The sequence below is a fragment of the Python bivittatus genome, unplaced genomic scaffold (genome assembly GCF_059951505.1).
Source record: "Python bivittatus isolate LINGU-HERP-01145 unplaced genomic scaffold, Pbiv_v1 ctg000010_np1212, whole genome shotgun sequence".
NCBI classification, from domain to species: Eukaryota; Metazoa; Chordata; class Lepidosauria; order Squamata; family Pythonidae; genus Python; species Python bivittatus.
In genome coordinates, this window is record NW_028277029.1 from 5,567,303 (window position 1) to 5,588,841 (window position 21,539).

At 39.8% G+C, this 21,539-nt stretch overlaps 1 protein-coding gene across 1 annotated transcript in view; it reads right to left on the minus strand.

The window, feature by feature from the left end:
- Positions 1-1,629: 1,629 nt before the first annotated feature.
- Positions 1,630-21,539, minus strand: part of PRKAR2B (protein kinase cAMP-dependent type II regulatory subunit beta) — a 72,274-nt gene continuing 52,364 nt past the window's right edge. Inside the window, exons 5-11 of the mRNA XM_088153818.1 lie at positions 16,947-17,053; positions 14,128-14,281; positions 12,541-12,642; positions 11,345-11,419; positions 8,744-8,809; positions 8,446-8,584; positions 1,630-6,758 (exon numbers count right to left, since the gene is read on the minus strand). Of these exons, the coding sequence (XP_088009944.1) occupies positions 6,625-6,758; positions 8,446-8,584; positions 8,744-8,809; positions 11,345-11,419; positions 12,541-12,642; positions 14,128-14,281; positions 16,947-17,053 (777 nt within the window). The 3' untranslated portion in view covers positions 1,630-6,624. The remainder of the gene's footprint in view (positions 6,759-8,445; positions 8,585-8,743; positions 8,810-11,344; positions 11,420-12,540; positions 12,643-14,127; positions 14,282-16,946; positions 17,054-21,539) is intronic.

Genomic DNA, 21,539 nt, shown 5'->3' on the forward strand with positions numbered 1-21,539 from the left:
CCTTTAAGTTGTGTTGGATGGCTTAAACAAGTGTGCAGCTGCATGATTAAGATCTGAAATATTTTATCCTGCTTACATCTCTAATGCTCTATTTCTATACTGTGGCATAAACATTAGTGCTATGTAGCTCTGATTCCACCTCAAAAGGATATAATGAGGGGAAAAATCTAGAAAAGGGAAAAACAAAATTATCAGCCTTCAATGCCTTTTCAGGCCTTTAGGATTCAGAAAGAAAGAAAGAAACAGAATATAGGAATTTAACGTGATGAAAAAAATTAACAAAATAGTGTATTCTTCCTCATCATACTAAACATTGGGGTCTTCCACGCTGTGTCTATTCTTCAATAAATTAGTCTGGGCTAGCAAAACAAAAACAAAAAAATCGCAATAAAAATTAGCATAAACCAATTGCATTATCTATTTATCTATCTATCTATCTGGAGAACAGATGAAGGGGGAAAGCTGAGAAGGAGCTACTTAAGTGGGGGAGGTAAAGAAAAATCACTAAAGTATCCAAAAAACAGGTATGAACACAAGCAACAGGAACTGGCAGCATGCTGTATGCTGCCCAGAGCCACATTGTTTGAGTTGGATGACCTTATAAATTTTTGTAAGAAATAAATACTGCTGCTTACTTATTAAGAATTAGCCAGTTCCTTGTCAGGTATAACCAAATGTATAACAGTTTATGGACATGGCCATTTCTGCTTGGCTGCAAGCGTTTACTCAGTTTGGTTTTGCTGTTTCCTACTAGTAAGATAAATATTGTATGTTCATTAGATTCTGTCCAGACTGTAAAAGACAGACTGGCAGAATTAAGAACAGTGAGCACTACTCAAAAACCTTTACTACTGCACCAACTATATACTAGTCTTCTGCAACCTGATGCTCCCCAGATACACTGAAGCTTCAGTTTCTATAATTCCCAGCCAGTAAATACCATCTTTTCCATTTATGCAAGACATTAACAGAAAGAACCAAGTTAAAATGGAAGACCATATTATTGCATTTGTTTATTGGATTAATAAACTGCCCAACTCCATTATAAATGATTGTTTCAACTGAAATTCTGTACCTGTACTGTTTTAAGTTATAGGTACAAGATGAATAACAGTGTTACTACTATTACTACAACAACTGAACAGTTTTGTGGTCTTGTCACAAAACCAGCTACCACATCTCAGAATAATCCCTTTTTAGCTGATTAGGAATTAACAACACAGCCTTTATGTTTTATTGCTAACAGGCTGTCTAATAAAGATGTTAACCTTCCCTTTCCACAGTAATCTGGTTGCAAGACATCAAATGGGAAATTTGTTAAATACAGCTTTGGATGGTATTCTGTTCTTCAGCATCCTTTAAAAGTAGCACCATTCCATATGGGCAAGCCATTCTGAAGAAATATCATAACTAAAGGTAATTGACGCAAATGTTATTATTCTAACAGATTGTGTACAGTAATCAGATCCAGCAGAGGGAGTGCTAATATCTCATTCATACAAGCATCATAGTGTGTTGTTTAAATATTTATCATTGGACTCCATCACCTCGCTTCATTCCAAAAGCCGGAATTTGCTGTTAGTAACTGTATGAAATATTTGAACCACAGACTCATGACAAATATTCTATATTCAAAAGTATTTATTAATTTTGTGCATTGTAAATTTCACAATTTATAGGTACCATAAAAAAGAGGCATCAGTAAAAAGACAGAACATTGACAATCAGGAAACAGGAGTGGCACACAAATGTTTTCGGCAAGGGAGAATATTTTCAGTTTTGTTTTTGTTCTACTCCTGCTCTACCCAAAATGTGCAGAATAGATTATAATGCTCTTAAAAGAAAACACAGGGTGCACACGCACACACATACATATATCAAAATAATTCTTGAAGTTCACTGAATTCATAGTACAAATAATTAAACTAAGCCCACTAAAAATCACAAAAAGGAAAGTCTTGTGAAGCTGATGGGAGGTGGTCCACGTTAGGCTAGCGAAAACAGATGAAACTGCTTCCTTCCTTTTAGTCCAATATAGCTTGTTCTGCGTTCAGCTCCCCAAAGCTACAGGTAAATCTTCCCTACCTTTGCTGTCCAAGACCCTTTTTAACAGAGATCCCAGGATTTAATTTTGTTTTGCCAATCGAGTAGCTATAGCCCTCCACTCTCATGTTTCTCCATAACTAGAATTATCAAAACCACACATTATTCACTCTTCACATGTATCTGAAAAGTATACAGCTCAGGTTCTCCTATCTCCTATTCATGTTTTCACTGGACCACAAACTCTAAATGAAGTCTATGCACAAGGGCATCTCATGGGAACTTTATCTTTTTATTTTTTTAGAGGTAAAGACCAAGCAGGCTTTATCCTTTCATCTAACAAATGGCTTTGAGTGGCCCTGGCACAGCCAGGATGCCACAGGCAGGTCCCCTCTCACACACCCCTTGAGTTATACCTGTAGAGGAATCTTCATTTTTAAAAGATTTGACTTTACAAGTTTCTACAGGAGGACACAAAAAGTAAATTTTAAAGCGGGAGGACAACTTCCTTAAATATGAGGACCATACTAGGATCTCCACTCTATTTTGGGAGTGAGGCTCAGGTGTTCACTGGGTAAAATGGCACTTGAAGCTTCTGCAAGACTTAAGGCCCTCAATTTTTACCCCCCTAGTAAAAAAAAGCCCAAGTGGGGGCAGCTCTGGATGCTGTAGGAAGGATGCTTGCAGAACATGCTCCCCTCCATAAAGTGACATTTTCTTTCCAAGCAAAGTAGGAGGTCCCTGGGCAAAGGACATGTTCTTTCTTTTCACATTATACTCTTAAAAAGAGCAAAATCTATCACAGGTGAACTACTCTGACTTCATGGCCAAACTACAGTTTTAGCCAAAGTTTCCCTCTCTAAAAGCAAATACTAACTGATAGACTACATTGGCTATTCCTGGGGAATAGCTAGAACATGGAAGCATAGCTGACAAACCGGCATAGTTTAACTTAGAGGCAAAGTAAACTCTGCAGATGCCCCCTTTCTTACTGCTTCAGAGCCATCCTGCCTGTGCTATTTCTGATGGAACTCACACTTTGAATTGTAGTGCACATCTGGCCCCAGCATGGGGCGCTTGAGATGTGTTGAACTGCAATTCCCAGCATCCAACATCTGGAAGAAGTCTAGCTTGGGAAGGGTGACATACTAGAGGACATCTACAATGCGGTAAACTCCTTTCAATTCCTATCTGAACAACTCACATTTTGACCTCAAGACAAGTCATCAGCAGCCAGGGCAGAACATGCCAGCTATGCCTCTTGAGATCTCCCCAAATATAATTAACATTCTCAACTCTTATACTATAGGAAGGTGCCCATTTCCTTGGCTGTAAATGACAAATAATTGTTCTGACTATTATGGCTATGCAACGCTTCAAAAGGATGATTTGCTTTGATCGAAGTACCTCTGAGGCTGCTCTGCAAAGTGATGCATGATAGCTTCTGGAGGCTCACTTCGTTGGTCTTTGCTGACCTTCTGTGCATGAGCAGAAGACACTCTCTACCCATACTTTAAGAGGAGTGAAGTGGCTGGAACAAAGCAGCTCACCTGGACGCCTTAATTTCAGAAATTATGTACCTCATTTTTCTAGATCAACCACTGCCTTGAAGCAGATGGCTCCAGCTTCATGTACACCTCCTGATTATCTATTGCTTATCATTTACTCCAGTAACTTTTTCTCTCATTCCTTTTTGTTCTGAAAATCGGCCTGTACCTACGCACACGTACAGAGAGATTATTTATGGAGTGATCATGGTTTGCTACTGAGGGTCCATGAACAATCCTAAAAATATACTAAAACCAACCCTGAAGTGAATTGACTTAAGTTACTGGGAAGTGTGTATACGAGGAATATAGCCCTAATACTCAGTATAGTCAACAGAGCTACTCTCTCGTGAAGTTACTAGAAAACAGCCCAGCAATGGTTTGAAGCACTTCAAATGCAGTGTCAAATGCAGTGTTTATTATGGAGTATTTGAAATATATGCCACTGTTGACTGACTTTTGTTTGATTAATTGGAAGTCAGTATCACTATTATGTAGAAATCATAGTAGCATTTTACTAAATAACAGTGAACTAGTGTAAAATATTTAACTTGAACAGTTAAGGACTGACACATAGTGGACCAGCAACCAAGGAGCTACTTTAAATATGAGAATTTTTCAAAATGTTTTTCTTCTGAAAAACACATTCATGCTTCATCAGAATGTATCTGAAGGTCTATTTCAAAAGAAGCTTGCCCTGTACAATGAGTGACTTCTTTTTATTTTATAAGGAACATACTTCTAAGAACTTTCCTTAGCCTTTTAAACTAATTGCATAGTTCTTTGGATCGAGGCCACCAAGTCAGCTGCCTGACTATTCCCTCCAAACCACAACACAATCACTTTTTTCAAATTAATCGATAATACAGTTTTTATCAAGATTATATAACAATGTTGTCACATTTATATCATAGGATATGATATAAATTATATAATACTAATAACACTGTCGTGTAAGAACTTTCCAGTACCAATTGCTAACTATTAAATACACTGTCACATTAACATACATTGCATTGGAGGGCTAATACCCTCTTCTCTTCAAGCCAAGAAGGAAGAAACAACTCCATGCCATGTGTTTTAAACAGCAGTATTTTCTGTTGAAAGAACACGTATTAACATATTTTTCCCCAAGGAAGACTAAAATGGATTCTTCTTCATGATAACTTTGAATCAAACTAGTTAAATTTTGGTTTGACAATCTGACTGCCATCATCAAAAATGAACGTTAGATGCAATAATTACTGTAATAGTGGCAGATACAGGTCTCTTCTTTTTGCACCTACAAACCTCTCCATTTAGTCTCTAAAACACTACATCATAAATTCCATTAGTTTTTCGGGCCCCCGAAAACCAAAGTTGATTTCTGTGCCTGATCAACTTACTAGTAAGAGTTGGATGAGGAATTATGCTTGGCGTTAGCTTCAGAATGTCCAAGTCCTTGAATCAGAAACAAGAGGTAACTCTAACCATGATGTTGAAAAGAAACAGAAGAACAGATACATTACATGGAATAATGCCAAAATCCAAGTGTTTCGATTTACCATGGGCAAAATCAGTCTGTGAAACTGCAACTGCTGAAAATTATCTCAGATTCAGTTCTTAATTATCTTGTAATTAAGATCACTCTGAAGACTACATTTAAATATATGCAAGTAGAACGAGGTCACCTAGTTAGATGACAACACCTAGCTGGCCTCGGATCATCTCAGAAATTTAAACTGGGATGGACCTTAGGAGTTTGCACTTGGATGGGAACCCCCAGGAAGTGCCAGGCTTGTAAGCTAGATAGGAAAATGAAAAAAAAAATCCAAGAAGGCAACAATAGCCAACTACTTCCATATTGTTGTCAAAAAACCTTCAAGGATGTATCCATGAAATCACCAGGAGATTTGCTCAATCCAATTCAAGGGAGACTGTGTCCGTTAAAATGTGACAAATGAGCCTTTTCTTGAATCAAGTCTTGTCTTTTAACCAGTGCACAGGTAATAATTGTTCTCAGGAGTGAAAACAGTACATACACAGTAAGTACAACAGCAAAGAAACTATACAGCATCATCATAAATCCTCCACATTCTGGAAGGTGTTTACAGAGTCCTTCATATAGACAAAATGAAATCTTATAAAACAGCAGATGTAAAAAAGACTAAAATCAGAACGACTAAGACCAGACATGGGTCATAAAATTTACCTAGAACACAAGGCCATGCTTTATTGTTTGGAGGACTTTTTAAAATACATCCTTTACAAATGCCACCTTAAACCCTGGTTCAACCAGCTAGCAAACCAAATACGTACAACGTAACCCCCTTCCTAGACTGTGCACATTCTTAACCTATCACATTCATTTGACATATGGACAAAACTAAATTTATTTCTGCCGTATCTCCAATTGGTATCCCTTTTTTTGATATTTTACAGAAACCATTATCAAACAGGATCAACAAATATTCTGCAATCCGAAGGATTGTGTAATGAGATATTCAGATGAATCTGGCCTTTCTTTCTGAAAATGGCTCCTGCCATTTGCTAAAAGAAAAGATATATTCCCAAACCTGTTAACTTCAGGAAGAGACATGCAATTAGGCAAGATAAAATAAAAAGACATGCCAGTTTGCACACATTGTTTAGATTGCAATACATCCTGGACTTCTTAAATGAAACGCTTATAACTGACTTACGGAAGCCACTACCTTTTTAGAAGTGCCAAATGGTTCTAAATCTATAACACCATTGAAGGTTGTACATTCCCACTAAAGGCTTATGGAACTGATGTTATCTGAAAGTTGAAATGCTGGTGGATCAATTGCTTTTAAGGAAGGATCAATCAAATAATGCCTCTACTCCATGTACTGATCATCTGTATGACAGTGTACAAAAAGGCAAATAAACATGGGGAGGGGGGAAGCAAAGAAATCCAGTCCCCTGTAAAATCAAGAACAATGCTCAGCATTTATGGGAAGATAAGACGTATTTTCGGTGGACTAACCACGACTGTGCTATTTCTCATACACAGGTTGTGTGGCTCCATACTTCATGCACTGGGATCAGAAATATCCATGTTTGTTCCAAACAGAGCAACTAGTTGTTCTTCATAGTTTGCGATGTTTCTTTTCATAATTTCCATGCAAGGTCCCAAAAGCCTTTCAAATGCTTGCACATCCATAACTAAAATATTAAGAGAGAGAAATTACACACACACACACACACACACACACACACACACACACAGGGATGGCAAGAAGGTAACTATTTCTATGGACAAATTCTTCTATGAAATTGTTAAGGGAGGGCACGTTTAATCATCTGAATTGAAAAAAAAAAAGAAAGCAACATATAAAAACTGATATGCATGTCCTTCTGTGTACCAGTTGACACTTGTCCCTCTTCCCAATGAAACCTTTTAACTTCTCCCCAAAGCCAAGAGCAAGCTCTGGATCAGAAGAACAAGCTGAGAAATCCTCCGCATATTAAAAAAAAAATTTAGGTGCGGCTATTTCTGCATCCAGCCATGTTTTCCAAAGCTTTCAGGAGCAACAGTATCAAAGATGCTGATTAAAATAAAGACATTTATCATTTATAGGCTCCTTTCTCCAATGTCCCAAAACTGGAGAGAGAAAAAGTGTGCAGTATCTGAACAGGAAAAGAAATGTAAGGCCTTTCTTAAGGCATCACAAAAGGGTTAATTTCTTTAGGCAAGCCACAGCTAGTCCCAAAGATGGCCCTGCCCTCATTCTTACAACCATAGACAGCATTTTCTGTTCCCCTGAATGGATTTAAGCTAACTGCCCCTCCTAATTCACATCTATTTCTTTAGAGAAAAGGGCTGCCTTCCTTTAGAGTAAATAACAGTAAATTATGTGACAATGATTAAATAAAAAGCATATAAAATTTTAAAATAATTTAAAGCCTAGATCTAACGTTTGGGAAACATATCTTCCATGGAAGCTTGCAACTGGTTAAACTAAAACCTTGTAATTATATATAGGTGGTGTCAGGGTGTTGGGGGGGGAGGGGAAGAGGTGTGTGTGTCAAAAAAATCAAGATGGGTGGCCACAACCATCCAATTGAAGTGCTGCCCTCTTTTATGCACACAGCTCATGTAAAAAAGTAGGGCTTTCATCATGTGGTGGCAGCCATCATGTTGGCTTTTTTGATCCCCCAGGTGATGCCTCTGACTACAGGGACAGCAATATCCCTATATCTAAAACCACTCTCCATTCATTGCTATGGAAAGATGAATTACTTCTGGGTTAATCAAAATGCCAATAAACAATTCTGCTATCATCAGATACCACAACAATGGTACCTAACATACTATACTGAACTCCACAAAAGAAATGACATTTGGATCTACAAAGGAAAGGGATTATACTATATTGAAAAGATATCCCTGCCAACTGAAAATGCTTTACAGGTAGTCCTTGACTTATAACCACAATTGGGATTGGAACTTCCATCACTAACCAATGCAGTCGTTGTGAGTTATACCCGATTTTACGACCTTTTTTTCTGCAGTCATTAAGTGACTCACACAGTTGTTAAGAAAATCTGGTTTCTCCCATTGACTTTGCTTGTTGGAAGCCCCCTGGGAAGGTCGCAAATGGTGATCACGTGACCCCAGGATGCTGCAACCATCGTAAATAAGTGCTGGTTGCCAAGCACCCAAATTTTGATCAGATAACTGTGGGGATACTGCGACAGTTGTAAGTGCAAGGACCAGTCATAAGTCACTTTTTTCAGTGCTGTCATAACTTTGAACAGTCATTAAACGAATGGTCATAAGTTGAGGACTACTTGTATTCTGCTTGCTATGAAACAAAGAAAGTTCCAAAATACAATCACTTTGCATTACCTAAGCACTTGACTGTGCCAAGTGCAAAGGCTGAGGCAGCCCGAGGTTTGTTCGTTACAAGCGCCAGTTCACCAAAATACTGCCCTCTGGTGTAGCGGGCAATTTCCACCGCTTCATTTTCATCTATCTCTTGTTTGCCCTGGGAACAAAAAGAAAGCATCCAAACGTTTATCCAATAAAGCCAAGCTAAAATTCATTTTATTATTAATAAATTAATAAATTATGTATTATTAATACATTATTTTATTCAGTTAACTTAGTTAACTGAAAACCTTTTCATGCTTCTCACGGATGGTACCTTTCTTTTCATTGTAATTTTCACTTCTCCAGATTCGACAATAAAAAAACAGTCAGCCGTGTCTCCCTACAAACAATCCAGAATGAAAAAAACATAAAAGTAATTATTTAGTAGTTCCAGAGTTGTTGTTTTTTCTTGTTTTTAGTAGAAACTTTTTTAAAATCCCCAAATCGATCACTGAGAGAATTTAAACTGATCCTTCCTTTTTCTCTTAATAACCAGGCAATTCATGCATCTTTATAATCAAAACAAGAATAATTAACAGTTTGCCGTAATTCTGCTGTTATTTTTTTGTGTTCTTTCTCAGCATAAAGCATAAAATAATAGTAATATTATTTTAGGTGCTTGAAAAAAATTGAGCAGGCACTGAATAAAATATAGCCATGCCTTCTCTACACATTGCTAACTATTCCTAAGATTTGTGCTAAGAAAAATGCAATTTGCTTTGTCCATCCGGTTCAGGTGAAAAATAGAGCTGCATCAATAGAGGTGTATTGATAGAAGAGTAACGGTAAACCATGTTGTGCCTCAACCAGCCTTAATATCCTCATCTCTTAACCCAAGAGAGTTAGAATAAGCTACCATTCTCAAATTCAGGTGTCAGGAAGAGCCATCATCATTACCTCTTTTTGAAAAGAAAGGGAGGAAGGGAACACGGAGAAGGAAAGAGAAGGGAAAAAAAGAAAATCACCCCTTTCCAGGTGAAAAATTGGTATTACCTCTGAACTGGGCCATGACTGCTTATCAAAATAAAATCATAATTGAACCTTAAGATCTATACCAAACCTAATCTACCTAGTACCAGATCAGTAGACTAATAAAACCCTGTAGAATATCAGAGACTGGATAGTCCTTCTCAAAGCTTGGCGGTGGAGTCTGGTTACATAAAGAAAGAAAATGATGGAGCCACAGCTAAATGAAAGTGTATACAGGTAGTCCCCAGTTTAAGATCGAGTTCCATTCCCAAGGTCTGTCCTTAAGTCGAATTTGTATGTAAGCCAGAACAGCATTATTGTATAATACTGTGTAAGTAGTATTGTGTAATGAACTCAAACCACTGTGTATTTAACTTGAATCATTGTGCATTTAACTCAAATTTTGCTACAACAGGCTCCGTTCTTAACTATGGGTCATCTGTAACCAAGGAGTTCTTAACCTGGGGACTACCTGTAATTGGTTGGCTGCTAGAAAAGTCTGCAATACAGAGAAACAAATTAGGTGCCAATCCCTGATTTCTGAATGGTGCCCTTTGTACATAAAATTCATTGGTGAAACCGAGTTTAAAAAAGTCAGAAACTGTGCTTACAAAACAGTACATGTGTCTGTTGTCTATCACATGTTGTCATAAGCAGAGCAGCCTTGCAAAAGCCAGGTGTGTCGGGAGGGGGGTGGGGAAATATAAGTAGCAGCTTGTAACGGTATGTGGGCATGATCTTGGCAGAGGAGGGAAGAGATGCTGCCAAGGGAACAATTAGATAAGAGAGGGCGTAGCCCGCAGCTGCAGAATGGGCAGAGAAAGGGACTCAGGAAGGAACCTCCCTAACTTCTCATGCAATAAAAGAGACGGCGGGAGAATTGCACTTTCAGACTTGCAAGATTCTGTTAATGTAGCCTTACAATAAAGTAGAATTAGCTCATCTGGTCATGTTTCCTGACTGGTCTCCCTGGGAAGGCTGACACAGCTGTACCCACACACGTTACAGGCTGATAAGAGGCAGGGCTTCAATTATGCAAGTTGCAGACACTGTATTGATTTTTTTTACCCTACCCGGAGATACCCTTGGCAAAAGCGTTTGGATTACAATTCCTAGGATCCTTAGCTAGCCCAGCTATGCTGGTTAAGAATTCTGGGATTTAGAGTCTCAATGCTTTTAAAGGGTACCAGGTTAGTGAAAATTAAATAGCATTACAAGGTACTCATGAATGCACACATTTAACAACTTGTTTAGTAACTGTTATTCAAGTTCTGTTTATATTACAGGTAGTCCTTGGATTACAACAGCAATTGGGACCGGATTTTCTGTCGCTAAGCAATGTGGCCATAAAGCACAGGCAGCAGGTACCATAGCCAGATACTATGGAGTATGAGATCTCCATGCCCCTCAGGGGTTACTCGGGAGAATAAGTGGTGGGAATGGGAGTGACTTGCGGGAGCAACTTATGATCTCCTGCCAGCTTCTCCATTGACTCTGCTTGTGGGAAGCCAGCAAAGAAGGTTGCAAATGGCAGTCACGTGACCATGGGACACTTGCAACCATCATAATTGTGAGCCGGTTGCCAAGCCCCCAGATCATGATCATGTGACTGCAGGGACGCTGCAATAGCTACAACTTCAGGGACCAGTCCTAAGTCCCCCTCATTCAGTGCCATCGTAACTTTGAATGGTTGCTGAATGAGTGGTCGTAACCTGAGGACTACCTGTAACCACTCAACATTTCAATTTTCAATGCAACTTTTTTTTAACTGCACATTTTTTCAATCCTATTTCTTTTGGCTCAGAAAATCCTTTACATAACAAGGAATCATGCTTTTAAATAACTATGTAGTAACAGAATAATAAACTTGTTTAGAACAACTAGCTAAATAAAGCACATGTCATACCTGAGCAATTATCTGTTCCCCATCTTTATATATTTTGGTACCTATCACATCCACCACTTTCAAACGTTCAGAAAGCTTAAACAGAAAATAAAATATATTATGCAAATATGTGTACATCTCATATCATCTCATGATTGCAATGGAAATCCTCATTCTTTCTGTTACATGTTGCTATACTTTGAGTTAATTTGTTTTGCAATTAAGCCCCAGAATGGATTCCAAAGTTCTGTTCTTTGCTTTTACTACAGCTTCAAATTTCATATTTAATTCCACTTTGGAACCCATATCACAATAGATATAATCATAATATATTTAAGATACTATTTAGAAAAATATATATGGCCTGAGATGGCAAAATTGGAGTAGTGCACTGGCATTTTATATTTAGAAAATGAAGGAGAAATTCAGTTAAGCCACAGCCTGTGACAAGTATGTAATTTAAAAGCAAAGATGACATTCATCTTCTTGGCAGAAATTACTCTAAGAGAAATACTTGCATATTTTTGCAATTATTATCAGAATTTAACAGTTGAAAACAAAGCCATACAAGTTACAAGATATGAAATGGTAGGCTGTACCATGTGCACTAGATGGTAGCTTAACATATATTTAGAGATACACATCTATCTATGGAGCAGAATCAAGAAATATCTATCTCTGAGCCTTCCAGAGATTCAAGGGAAAAAACTAGCCTTAGACCAGTGTTTCTCAACCTTGGCGACTTTAAGATGTGTGGACATGGCTGGCTGGGGAATTCTGGGAGTTGAAGTCCACACATCTTAAAGTGGCCAAGGTTGACAAACACTGGTCTAAGGCTAGTTTTTTCCCTTGAATCTCTGGAAGGCTCAGAGATGCCCTAGATTAGTGTTTCTCAACCTTGGCAACTTTGAGATGTGTGGACTTCAACTCCCAGAATTCCCCAGCTAGCTTTGCTGGCTGGGGAATTCTGGGAGTTGAAGTCCACACACCTCAAAGTTGCCAAGGTTGAGAAACACTGCCCTAGATGATAAAACCAGGTTATGATTCAAAACAGGCAAGTCCCTAAAATCGTTTGTCCTTCATAAACAACATAATTGAACTATATGAATCTCAGTTATATTAGAAAACCCGTAAATGGACATATGGCATTATCGTCTGGCACCAAACAGCACATTCTGCACAAAATGACTGAAATAATCCTAACAAGTTGCACTTACTTCTAAAGATTTAAGGAAGGGCAATGACTCAATGAAATTTTCATACATCCTTCTCTTTTTTGCATTGTTTTTCACAATGATCCTTCGAAATGTTACTCTGTCCTGAAAAATGAAATTGCACAAATAATATTTAAAGTGTGGGATATTCACGACAATGCGTGCAGTCTTTTCTTTGGCAGAGAATGGTGCACACTCTGGTGCTGTAAATAAGGAATCTGATGCATATTTACTCAACTGTAAGGCTAACTATGTTCAGTGGACTGTTTTAACCCTCTGTAAGCATGTAGGATAGCAAGCAATTAATTAGTTGATGGGGACAGGGAAGGTGGGGTCCAGGGGCCAAACGCAATCCCCTTGGTCTCCTGAAGTTCACTTGAGATGTTCTCTCAAACCTAAAATGATGGGAACTCAGGAAAGATGAGAGCAGAGTGAATTGGGTGTTGAGGGTGAGTCACTCTTCAAGTGGCAGCAGACAGGAGCATCTGCAAGGGGGAAGAGGTCAACATCTGCAAGATGGTGGACACAGCATCAGAATCAAAGCCCTGCTCTTTTTGAAATGTGTGTCCACACCTACAGAAGGGGCAGAGTTTTGGTCTCAGAGCCACAACTGCCATCTTGCAAATTTTGACCCTACCCTCTGATACACTTGACAGTAGAGTCAGCTTCCTCCTCCTTCAATTTCCTGTTAGAAAAGGTGACGTTTCCCAGAGCCTCGCTTGCCCCTCCTATGAAAATGGAGGGTGATATGAATGCAGATGGTGATAATGTCTGAACATGTGTGCAAATGAGAGAGAGATGCGATGTGCATGAATGGGATGTCAATGTGGAGGAGAAGGTGGTGAGTCAGTCTGCCGGGACACATAGGTCAGGAGCCACGGCCCAATCACAGCAATGGCTCCACCCATGTTGGGCTATGGTGGTCCCGCCGCTGCCATGCCATTCCTCGGTAGGCTCATTTAGAATGAAATGTGGCTGTTAGGCTGAAAAAGTTGAATGCCGAATAATCATCTTACAATGATTAACAAAATAGGCATCATTAATTAATTGGGCAACATATTTTAAAAAATCATAATATAAATGTTTATAAAACCTAATATGGAAAAACTCTTTTAAGAAAAGTCATTCCAGGGTCTTTCAAAGGTGGAATGCAGGTGTTCTGTAACATTAAGCTGTGTGGCAACATTTGGACATAATCTAAACTAAAGAAAATATGCTTGCTTTAGAATGTGTTTGCAGATTTTTGCTGACAGTTTGTTCAGTCAACTGTAGGTATTAATAGATTCAAACGGGCATCTGCAGGAGAGTCAAAAAAGTCAAGATGGCGACCATGACTTGGGTTGAAACTACCCCCCTTTTGTATGTTCACTAATGGTGCAGGGCTTTGATTGCACAGTTGTGATTGTCACCTTGATTCTGTGACACACACACACACACACATCGGTGGATTGCCCTGGATTCAAATTCTTCTGTAATTTCTCATACTGGTGAGGATGGCAAAACTCTCCAACAATTTTGGGGTGATACTTAATTGCAGGCCCTCCTAGCGGATTCAGAAATCTCCCACTTGCTTTGAGGTAATAATCTTACCAAGCCCCAGATAGCGCCAGGAGAGGTAGCAATGATTGTAGCTGCTCTGGGTGTGTTGTACATTAAAGCCAATTCACCAAAGCTCCCTCGGTTGTCATAGGTGCCGACACATCTTCCAACACCGTCACATTTTACAAAAATATTGTAAGTCCCTCTGAAAAGTACAAAACGAAACTCAGCGGTAAAGGCCAGCATTGAAAAAGGCAGTATTTATTCACACAGCCAAAATTCAAGGGGAAAACTCCCTGAAAGATTTATCACCTTCATAACATACATATATATACATACATACACACAGATATACATACATACATACATACATACCCAATAGAGCACAGTTTCACGCCATTCCTCAGGTCTAAACCAGGCTCCGAAGAATTCAACGTCCCAGACTGCCTTAGACTCTTTTAAGGACACTTCTTCGCATCCCTCCAACCACAGCCCAAATATTCCTCACTCACCTTTCTTAAAAGCCCTGTCCACAGGAAGCTGCCTTGGTCCCATCCCCAAAGACAGCAAACATGACTCATTAATACTTCTGGTTTAAAAGTTGTATTTCGTCTTTTTCCCAACACAGCTCTTGCTGTGGACATCACCTACGATGCATCATCAACAATACTGAGGTCAGCCCTTCAAGGTAGACCAGATCAGGGCTTCTGGAACTTTACTGCTGTAGGATACAATAGCAGGATCTGGAAAGCCTGCCACGGTTTCCCTCTGTCCTCTTTTACACCATGCAAAATCAAGGTGGGATTAGTTTGAGTCTCTTTCATACGCTTATTTCTTTCCCAGGGCTGAGATCTCACTTACCGGCTCTTATCTGTTAATGGCTTCACATTCCTGCACTCTCTGCCTCCCTCTAGAGCTAGTGATGACTCACGGGGAGGGGGGAGGGAGATCAACCCAGCTCCCTCTGCTCACTTTAGGCTAATGCAGGCACACTTCCTTCTCTCCATTGTCCAGCACTCCATGGCCATGTTGGCTGGGACTGGCAGAATGACAGGACATCTGGTTTCTCCAGAGGTATTTATCCATGCAATGCCTGACCAGCAATTTCTGAAGTCCTTGTAAGAGTTTTCCAAGGATCCCTGATAAACCCAGATTTACCACTCTTTTGAGAGAAAATACAGGTAGTCCTCATTTAGCGACCACAATTGGAGCTAGCAACACGGTGGTTAAGAAGGGGGCCACTAAGTGAAATGGCAACTGTGCTAATGATCTTACTTCAGCTTTCCTTTGTTTTAAAGACCTGCAAAGGTTGTAAATGAGAAGATTGGTCATAAAGTTACTTTTTCATCGCTGTCATAACTTTGAATGGTCACTAAACAAGGCAGTCGCTAAACAAGGACTACCTGTACACCTCTCCTTTTTAAAAAAAAAGGAGTAAGATTTTCCTGGATGGGTGGATGCATGAGCTCCTGCTGAATTAGTACAGCAGGAAAGCTGACCACAAAAATTGGCAAGAAGTGCAACATCTGGACTGCTGGAAGAGGGAACCTCTGGATCGCTCACTCTAATAAATTGGGCAGGGAAATCTTCCCTTCTCCAGTTAATCCTCTCCCCTCAACATCTTTGGCTCTGAAGGGGAAAGGAGGATTCCACACGCATTTAAATGTATGTTTATGAATATTTTTCAACTTTGGCAACTTTAAGATTCCCCAGCATGCTGGCTGGGGAATTCTGGGAGTTGAAGTCCACACATCCTAAAGTTGCCAAGGTTGAAAAACATTCATTTAAATGCAGAGGAAGAAGACACATATACCGTATGCCTTCTTCATATGACTGGTCAATAAGGAGCTTTCTCACTCTTGTTTCCTCCCCCTCTCGCCATTTTCAAAGTAATCTGCAAGTTTTTGCCATTGATATTAACCTGCAGTCCGCCCCCATATAATCCTTTCCACTTCATCTTGCAGCCACTGCCCCCCTCCCATGCACCTGTCAGCCAATTGTAGGGTTCTCTTAAAATTCAGATTTAGCAGTATTTAGAATAGCGCTAAACCCATCCCTCCGAAAACACACCTCTGCAGAACAGAAGCAGAGGAAGTTTTAATAGATGGCTCAACCCACTGCTCTAATCCTTTGTTAAAACTCACCTCCTCCCCATCCCCAGCCCAGGTAAGGGGAGCACCTGATGGAGGTTTTTCCCACCAGCTGCTGATGTTTGGTGAGAGAGCAAATTCCAGGGGAATCCACCCACAACTTTCCTGAACACCTGCAGCAATGGATTTAATCTGAAAGGACAGCTGTACACAATGAGGCAGAATAGGGCTCTAAAATGAGGGCAGTGCAATGTATCCACCTAATCTTTCTTCTGCTTCAAAGCCAGGAGGAGAGCACATTAGTAACACTCTGCTAAGTCCTTTATTAACCTCGTCAAGATTTCTCAAAGTAAAGCAATCTGAACGTAACCCCAAATGGACACGTGAACACAGATTCCACGGTATCACTTTTCTCATGTTACAGTTGAATCAAAAACAGCTGAATCTGGCCCATTTGGTATTATTTTCATTCATATTAAATCATTCAGACGTGCTACGAAGTCATACATTCAACAGGAACCCTGAGCTTATCTTACCACTTTGATATTGGATATTGAATACTTGTACATTAGTGGCAAAATCATATTCTTTTTTCCACATTGGTCATACATGCCTAATCTACCAGATTGTGCCTGCAATATTTTTCACAGAGAATACCCATTTTCCATTTGATTTTTGCTATGCATAGCCATTTATAATACAACTAAAATGCATTATGTTCTATGCAATGTAATATTGCAATTCCAGCATCTCCACACCAATAACTCTGTACATACTTACCGATCAATTACATAGAAGTTGTCACCATCATCTCCTTGGTCAATGACATGCTCTCCTCCTTCAACTAGCTTTTCAAACATGGCATCCAGGACCTGAGACATCTGTTCCTGTTAATCAATCAATCTTTATTATTGCAGTCACTGACCAGTGAATTAAATAATCAACTTGTTGTTAATCAAGAACATAGAAGGAGGAGGACCACTTTGGAAGTGCTGCTTCCAAAGACAATTTCTTGGGACTGAAGCTCAGAATTTCCATTTGGGCTGTTTTGTGGCTAGCCCCATTCCCTTTTAAAGGCATGACCCATAAACTCTCTCTAGTTCAAATTTATCCTCTCCCTTCTTATCAGCACTGTGTGATAGAGCAGAATATTTCTAGCAGGGCTTACCAGGTTAACTTTTAACAAAGATGTGAAATTGGCATACCAAAGCTCCTTAAAGCTAAGCCTCATTAGTACAGTGCACATATCATCATCATCATGACGCTAACAAAGGAAGAGAAGGGAAAAAGAAGAGGTTGCACATGTTACAAGGTCACAACACAAACTCTTCCCCTTATATACATGTGCGCAACATTGCAATGCAGGTACAAAAGGGCAAGGCTGGCATCGTGACATCCCAAAGGGCATTTCGTCATTTTGGCATCATCCTGGTTAGGTATGGATGCCTATGAGAAATGGGGCCATGCAGCTTATCCCAGAAATTTTAAATATAGTTAAGGGTTTGTCTGTGTGTCTGTACTAGGGCTTCATTTTTAGCTTACATTAACAGTTAAATGGATTACACTACATTACATACATTTAAGAGTGGTTTTCTGGCCCTTTTATTTTTAGAATTTCTCAAATAAGTACTATTTTATTATTTATAAATACTCTACCACATCGCATTTGGATTATGCTCCATGAATAAGATCATTTATAGCAGTAGCCTTACCTAGTTGCAATATATTAAACAATTAAACATATCTGGGTACTTTACAGACGTGAGGCCTTCCAATTATTACAATTTTCAGCAGAGGTATGTAACAGCACTGCTCTGCAAGCTTCACTGGCTCCTTACAGACTTCCAGACGCAGTTCAAGATCCTGGTTATCACCTATAAAGCCCTTGGCATAGGTCTGGATCATCTGCAGAACCGCCCATCTCCAACTGTCTGCTTGTCTCATGAGACCTGGCAAGCAAGCATGCTTTGGGTCCTTTTCTAGAAACATCACCCAGCAGGACCCAGGAAGCATGCCTTCTCTGTCCAGGACCAGACCTATGGATGGCCCCAACCTTTCTGTCAGGCCCTGAGAACACAGCATTTTCCCCAGACCATGGACCAGAACATGAGATGAACCCATCCAGAATGGAGGTTTGTTGAATGGACGGGCTACTTGGCCTCCCCTATTTTGTTCTCTTTTGCTGGGCTATTCTATTATTCTGATCCTTGATTCCCAATCTTTGCAGTGTTTTGTCTTAGTTCTTTTCATGCTTCTATACAACTGTAAGCTGCCCAGAGTCTCTTTGCAAGTTGAGTAGCCATATAAACCAAATCAGATCCATACATAAATTTATTCTGGGAGCTGAAGTCTCTGGACAGCACCCAGGTACAGAAAGGCGGATTTAAAGATGGAAAAAAACCCCAATCATGACTCATTTCACTCATTTAAAACCCTTTCCTCTGCGATTCCATGTTTCTTTTGAATTTGACATGAACCTAGGAATTTATAGCAACAACACAGAAATAAGAATTTAACAAAGCATGGCACATTAGAAAACGTTATATGCTAAACACGTGAAATACTTCTAGACCGTTGTTAGCATCTCATTTTTTTTCCTTCTCTCATGTCCCATCTACAACATTTCTGAATACTATCATGTTCTGATATTTCATAACTTAGCTTCTGTTCCCTGCCTACAGTATATATAGCATCGGCTGTCCTTCTAGGCTCAGTGTAGAGCACCTGCCTGGTGTCCCCAGAATACATTGCTGAACACCAGCTTTTGATCTTTTTTCTTCTCCAATACGGAGCACAATGGCCTACTGCACTTATTTTGCACCTGAACAAATATAAAAAAGCAGGATATTTTTCAGTTCCAGTCGCAGAGTCTTGACAACAAAGAAGTGTTATCTCCCAACTACTAAGTAAAGCTTTAGTTCCAGGCACACTGATCTTTCAGGTAGTAATACAAAAGACTGGCAAACACTCGTGTTGCCTACTTCATTCTCCTGGCCTTTATATTTTGTAAAGGTGGTACAACCTTTTAATGTTTTAAGTAGTACTGCCAAAGACTTCACCATCCTTACTGCTCCCACTAAACCAGTGTCTTTCAAACCTGGCCACTTTAAGGTGTGTGGACTTCAACTCCCAGAATCCTGGAAGTTCAAGTCTACACATCTTAAAGTTGCCAGGTTTGAAAAACAGTGCACTAAACCTTTCAGAGCATTTCAGTACAGACAATGCTTTGTTTCCTATTTTGCAAACAGACAGCACCCCAAAGCAAGATCACCCTATTCTGAAAGTTGCCTTTTCTTATTTTCTGAGAAAGATCTTCTACAAAAGAACATTATTCACTGGCTTGTTTCAGATTAAAGGAAAAACAGACAAAGATAAATTACATGCAAGATTTTGTAAGCGAGAACTTGAAAGAAATTCTGTTTCGTACAATCTTGTTTCAAAGTGCAGTGGAAAACAATCTTTAGTACAGAGATATAATATCTAGGCCCAGTTTTTCAAGCAAGAAGAAACAGTGTAAGTAGTGGGCTAGTGTTGCTAAATAGTGCATACAAATGTGTACAGGTGGCCCTCAAGTTATGACGGCAATTGGGACTGGGATTGCCATTGCTAAGGAAGTGGGGGGGGGGCTTACCACTGCTCAGGAAGGGGGGGGGCCTTACCAGAGCGACTTGTGATCTTCCCTGACAGCTTCCCCACTGACTTTGTTTGTGGGAAGCCAGCAGGGAAGGTCGCAAATGGTGATCGCATGACTGCGGCTCGCTGCCTCAACCATTGTAAGTGCGACCTGGTTGTCAAGCGCCTGAATCGCGATCACATGGGTGCTGCATCGGCCGGAACTTTGAGGAGTGATCACAACTCCCACTCATTCACCGCCATTGCAACTTTGAACAGTTGATGAATGAATGGTCAGTAAGCGAGGACTACCTGTATTCGGATGGCCTTCCAAAGTTTGGTGATCAGGACTGATTGCTAAAAAACCAAATATAACACTATCATCTACCACAAATCACTTTACAAATTTAATCTGGGCAAATGTCCATAGCAAGCAGGCATCAGATGTTGAGAGAGAACTACTCTCAACTTCAGCATTTCCTGAGCAAACTTAGCCCTGATGGGAATTCAATATTCCATCTGCAAGGGAAGGGATGTAGGAAGACAGGGCATCGTGACTGGCCATTCCACCCACCTTAGGTGAATAACAGGAGATATGAGTTCAGGGAAAGATAGTTTGAGCCCCTCACCTGCTGCTGAAAAAATTGGAATTATTGGTGACTCATCTCCCTAGAACGGAACATATATTTTTTCTTGTTAAGCTCCTAGTTACTCCCACACCCCAAATATCTTTGAAAGGTGCTATTGTCAGAAGCTATTCTAGAGATACATGCTATAAAGAGGTAACTTTTAAGGTAAACTAAATAGTGAATGAGTAGCAAGGTCAGCCTAATACATAAAGATGGCTAGCGAACCTAACCTTTTATTTGGTATCCATTAATGCTCTCTGTATAGTTGTGTAATTTGCATGTTGGAAAACTGGTCCCAGTGTTGTAACCCTATGATCACAAGCAAAGCCTGTGATATATGCAACTATGGAGACTGGATTGCCTTAAATTAATTTATGAGAAGCTTTAAGCACTACAATGCCAGTAGGGTATGTTCAAAGCAGAGTGGTTTGTCTCCAGGGTATTTTGTTGTTCACCCACAACAGGTTCATCAAACGTGCCAGAGATGGTGCCTATGATTCCAGGAAGGTATGGAACAGAATAGGATTTGCTCCGTGGTGTTCCAGAAGAGGCCATCTCTCAAATATGCCCACTTCAGAGATGAAACTGCTGTGTTTTGTGGATAGCTGATGCTACTCCTACTACTGCCCTTATATACGCTATAACCTAAACATGGGAACCTGTTTCAAAAGCAATCATCAAACTGATAAGCAAAGAAGAAGGAAAATAAACTTAGCCTTCCTTCTTTTTGTAAATGAAGACATGAACAATGTTTATGTCAGGTCAGACAATTTTACCATCTCTCCAGGAATGTCCACAGCATGTCAGTACATGCCAAAAAGAGGTAGAGCTTTGACCACATGGTTGTGGCTGACATCTTGCCTTTTTGACCTCCCTGTGTGGATGGCCATGCATCTAACGCAATGTTGTCAACACCGACTGTCAATACATTTCAATGAACTAGCAAAATACAGGCTTTCATATTGAGCCAAAGCTTTTCCCCAGTTGAAAACAAGATTACTTAGAGAGTTCCAGATGTGTCTGCTTCTATGAACAGTTCTTAAGCCAACAAAAACAGGAATTTGGGAAGAACCTTTCAGCATAAGGAATTATCTCAATTGCTGCAATTTGTGTCTGGATTGCACTGGTAAGC